We start from the raw sequence: 3,888 nt of genomic DNA on the forward strand, positions 1-3,888 counted from the left end.
ATATATATATATATATATATATTAATATAGATATACCTCTTCTATATCTTTGACATGCAGATATGTGGTATATTCGCCTCCAAATACTCCTCTGATGTTTCTGTATATCCACGCTGAATATAAAATAACTTTATTGGCACCTGTGCATGCAATACCACAGACGGCAGCTTCAACGTTTTCTCTATATACTTCTCCACTGCCTGCATTAAAATATTCCCACAACCCCGTCGACGATATTCCTTCCGCACACACACCCGCTCCACCTTGGCGACTGGCGAGGGATACGCATACACCCCGCAGTCCCTCACCACCCGCACCCGAGCGGAGGCCACTGCCAGCGGCGGTGTTGTTGTTGTTGTTTGGTTGGATTCACTTTGGATTTCGTAAACGACGAAGTGAGTGGCCTCGCCGTCTTTGGAGTCGAATTCCAGTTCGGTGGGGACGCCCTGTTCCCCGACAAAGATGAGTGTGCGGAGAGACCTGGCATCCCGCAGCACATCAGAGTCCTCGCCTTTGCATACACGCACAATAAATGGCATATCTGTACAAGTCCAATAGATAGATATATATATAGAGTGAGGGACAGAGAGAACTTTACTCTTTACTTTTTCTTTGTTCATGTATAGAAAAAAAACAAAACGGGGAAATATAGGAAAGATATATATATATACAGAATGTGGATGCAAGTAATGCTCATGATGGTGAAAAGAGAAGAAGTGCTGTCGAGAACATAAAAGACTACTATTACTACTCTCGTACATGGAGAATCGAATAATAATAATAATAATAATAATAATAATAATAATAATAATAATAATAATAATAATAATAATAATAATACAATAAAAATAGGGAAAAGGGTTAAAAAAACACACATTGTTAAGAAGCGTAGAAATATATACTCATTTTTCTTATCATCCAACTGAACCTTTATACAAATATATATATATATATATATATATGGAATAAGATCACCTCATCTACATCTCTTCACTCAATGGCTCTAAACTACTATTTGTATACTTTGATAGCACCTTTTCAATCATCTGCACTTGTTGTTGTTTCTCCTCCACACGTACGGCATCCACTCCCGCTTTTCGATATAAACGTTCCCGTCGTCTCTGTGCACATACACTAAATAATGTTTCCCATGTAAATTCCTTTTCATAGTAACAGTGAAAGACAATACTTGCCCATACCACTGTGTAGCCTAGAAAATAGGTCATGGGTTCCACTAAATTCCAATCAAACACCATAAAAACCCAACGAAAAAGGATAGAAAATTGTACAATAAGAATAATTAAAGTAAGATATCGTAGTAATGGAATATACTTTTTTTCAATAGCAGTATCAATTCGTTTTTTAGTATCCAACAGGGATGCAAGTTCCTCACGTCTTTCTTGTAAAAGAATACCTAGTTCACGCACGGCCTTATTTACTCCTTCTGCATCACTTGAGAGGGCATCATTTAATAATTGATGAAATGTCATTGTGTCGATTACAACAGGGACGTTGTTGTTGTTGTTAACAGCCGCAGCATTACTTTTATAAGAGTGATAGAGTGCGATAGTGTTTGGGGTTAATTTCTCTATTGGCATGGATGTCACTCCATGGGAACAACAACATTTACGCACTTGTTGTTGTTTCCATAGAAGTAACTGGAGAGAGTTGCAACGCCGCACTGTTGATTTTCGCAGTAAGACTGTGAGAGTAAACATTCCCGTTTTGCTTTTATTTTTTGTTTTGTGTCTTCTAAATAATAATAATAATAATAATAATAGTAATAATAAACAGAATTAATGCCAAATGTCTCCTGCAACTAGATAATTATGTAGATGGACGTATATATTCTGTACATAAAGAAATACCTCTGTATGTGTTTTCTTGCAATGTAAATAAGAAAAAAACGCACAAAAACAAAAAAAGAAAATAATAATGAGAGATTTATCACTTACATGAAAATAAGTATTAAAACCCAATAATAAGCAGTAATTAAAATACCCCTTCATATACATATATATATATATATTCTTTTTGTTCTTCTCTTCTCAACAGTCTCCTGTCCTCTTCTCAACAGTCTCCTGACATCATTTTTTCCTCTTTTCCTCTTTTTCCCCCCTTTTATGTCTCCTCTCTGTTCTCTGGCCGTGTGAACAGTGGACGGGGAATTATTTGTAAACGACGAAAGTCAAATAATTGTTGTGTGATGGGAAGCCGACGGCGTAATTTCTGCAGTACGCGATCATCCACATCTCGGGCCGCGTGCAGTACAGCACTCTGCACAGACTCCTCATGTTGTTGTAGAACTGTCATTACAGCTCTTGTCAATTCCCACGCATCGGGAGTATTTCCCGTTGACGGAATTAATAAAGTGTTGGTATCATCTGCAGTGAAGATCTCTGCAGGCCATTCTGTTAACGGTGTGGGATTGAGTTCTCTGGCAATCTCAAGATGTATATTCCCTTCTTCATAGTAATGGGCGTAGACCTGCGTTTCTCCTCTTATCTGGATCTGCATTTCCTGCGATGTAGTCTTTATGCATTCCACTATAAAAATAGACTTCCAGCGACCAGACCACATATTACGTGGGAAATAACGTAAAGCTGACATGGCAATGATAAGTGATCGCTGTTGTGATGATGATGATGATGATAGTTGTTGTTCTTTCACTGTATTCTCTTCATTTGATGTTGAAATAGTAGTAGTAGTAGTAGTAGTAGTAGTAGTATTCCGTTTATTGCCACTCCGCTGCTGCTGTAGAGCTACAAAGGATCCAGCACATGTTTTGGCCCCCTTGCGAGAACTATTATTATTATTATTATTATTATTATTATTATTATTATTATTATTATTATTATTATTATTATCGTTGTTATTATTTATGAGCATTCGGGCAGATCCCATTAACTGTGCTGACCCACACTTCTTCTCCTTCTTCTCCTTCTCCAACTCCCTTTGTTTCTCTGCAGAGTCTGTGGATTCAGTTGTTGTGCCAAAACACATTTGTACATAACGAGCGACTTCTTGTTGAAGAAGAAATTGCACATGCCCGCACAACCCATCGTGAAGTCCTCCCACTTGACGTTCAATCTCCTGTAGTATCTCCGGCATTGTTGGTATAGTTGCAGAGGAAAAGGGAATAACACAACAACATATTTGCTCTAATGGATCAATCTCAATATACAATTGTAATGAAATATCAAAGAAGACATGTTTTAATTCATTAAAACCATACGATGGTACAATATCCGCAAAGGGATCCTCGGGTTCTGGTGGAATGTTCATCTCTGTTTCTAGAAAGGTGGCGATATTAGAATTAATAGGACTTCCAGCCGTTTTTCGAATAAGAGTAGATCGTTGCTGCTGAAAGTATTCTTCCACACTCTCCATAATTTCACGAAGAGGAATATGATGTAGTTGGGCAAATCGTTTTATCTGTGTAAACAGATGATTCTGCCTTCCTGCTAAAAAACTAACATTACCTTCTTCAACAATAGCATCAGAAGTTTCTTCTGTTGTTGAGATAGATGTAGAAGGAAATTTGGGATCTACATATCGAATTTTACTTTCATGCCGTTTAGCATAACTGGCATCTAATGTAAATGGGGTAAGATGACGTAAGTGATGTTCCATACAGAGACGTGGGGCCGCCTCAAAGAAGAGATGATCATCGCCTGTAAGTACTCGAAGTGATTGCAGAACACTTGTGAGTTCGCCAGGAGGTGCGGTGAGAATAAATTGACGGAGAATATCCACCGGATCCATCGTTTCATCCGCATTGCAGTCACTAGATGCCATTTTTTGCTGCTTCAGTCACTCCTGAGACGATTTCTCTCTCCTTCTCTCTCTCATATATATATATATATATATATATATATATATATATAT

General features: G+C 37.7%; 3 protein-coding genes across 3 annotated transcripts; all 3 read right to left on the bottom strand.

The window, feature by feature from the left end:
* Positions 1-41: 41 nt before the first annotated feature.
* Positions 42-539, bottom strand: TM35_000301900 (actyltransferase-like protein; the record flags this gene model as incomplete). The annotated part of the gene is made up of 1 exon (XM_029028513.1): positions 42-539. One exon carries the CDS (start codon positions 537-539, stop codon positions 42-44), a length of 498 nt encoding a protein of 165 aa, XP_028880216.1.
* Positions 540-980: 441 nt separating this feature from the next.
* On the bottom strand, positions 981-1,718 carry TM35_000301910 (uncharacterized protein; the record flags this gene model as incomplete). The annotated part of the gene is made up of 1 exon (XM_029028514.1): positions 981-1,718. One exon carries the CDS (start codon positions 1,716-1,718, stop codon positions 981-983), a length of 738 nt encoding a protein of 245 aa, XP_028880217.1.
* Positions 1,719-2,121: 403 nt separating this feature from the next.
* TM35_000301920 (F-actin capping protein) lies at positions 2,122-3,798 on the bottom strand (the record flags this gene model as incomplete). The annotated part of the gene is made up of 1 exon (XM_029028515.1): positions 2,122-3,798. One exon carries the CDS (start codon positions 3,796-3,798, stop codon positions 2,122-2,124), a length of 1,677 nt encoding a protein of 558 aa, XP_028880218.1.
* Positions 3,799-3,888: the final 90 nt, after the last annotated feature.

The sequence above is a fragment of the Trypanosoma theileri genome, assembly GCF_002087225.1.
Source record: "Trypanosoma theileri isolate Edinburgh chromosome Unknown TM35_Tth_30_V1, whole genome shotgun sequence".
Lineage (NCBI taxonomy): Eukaryota > Euglenozoa > Kinetoplastea > Trypanosomatida > Trypanosomatidae > Trypanosoma > Trypanosoma theileri.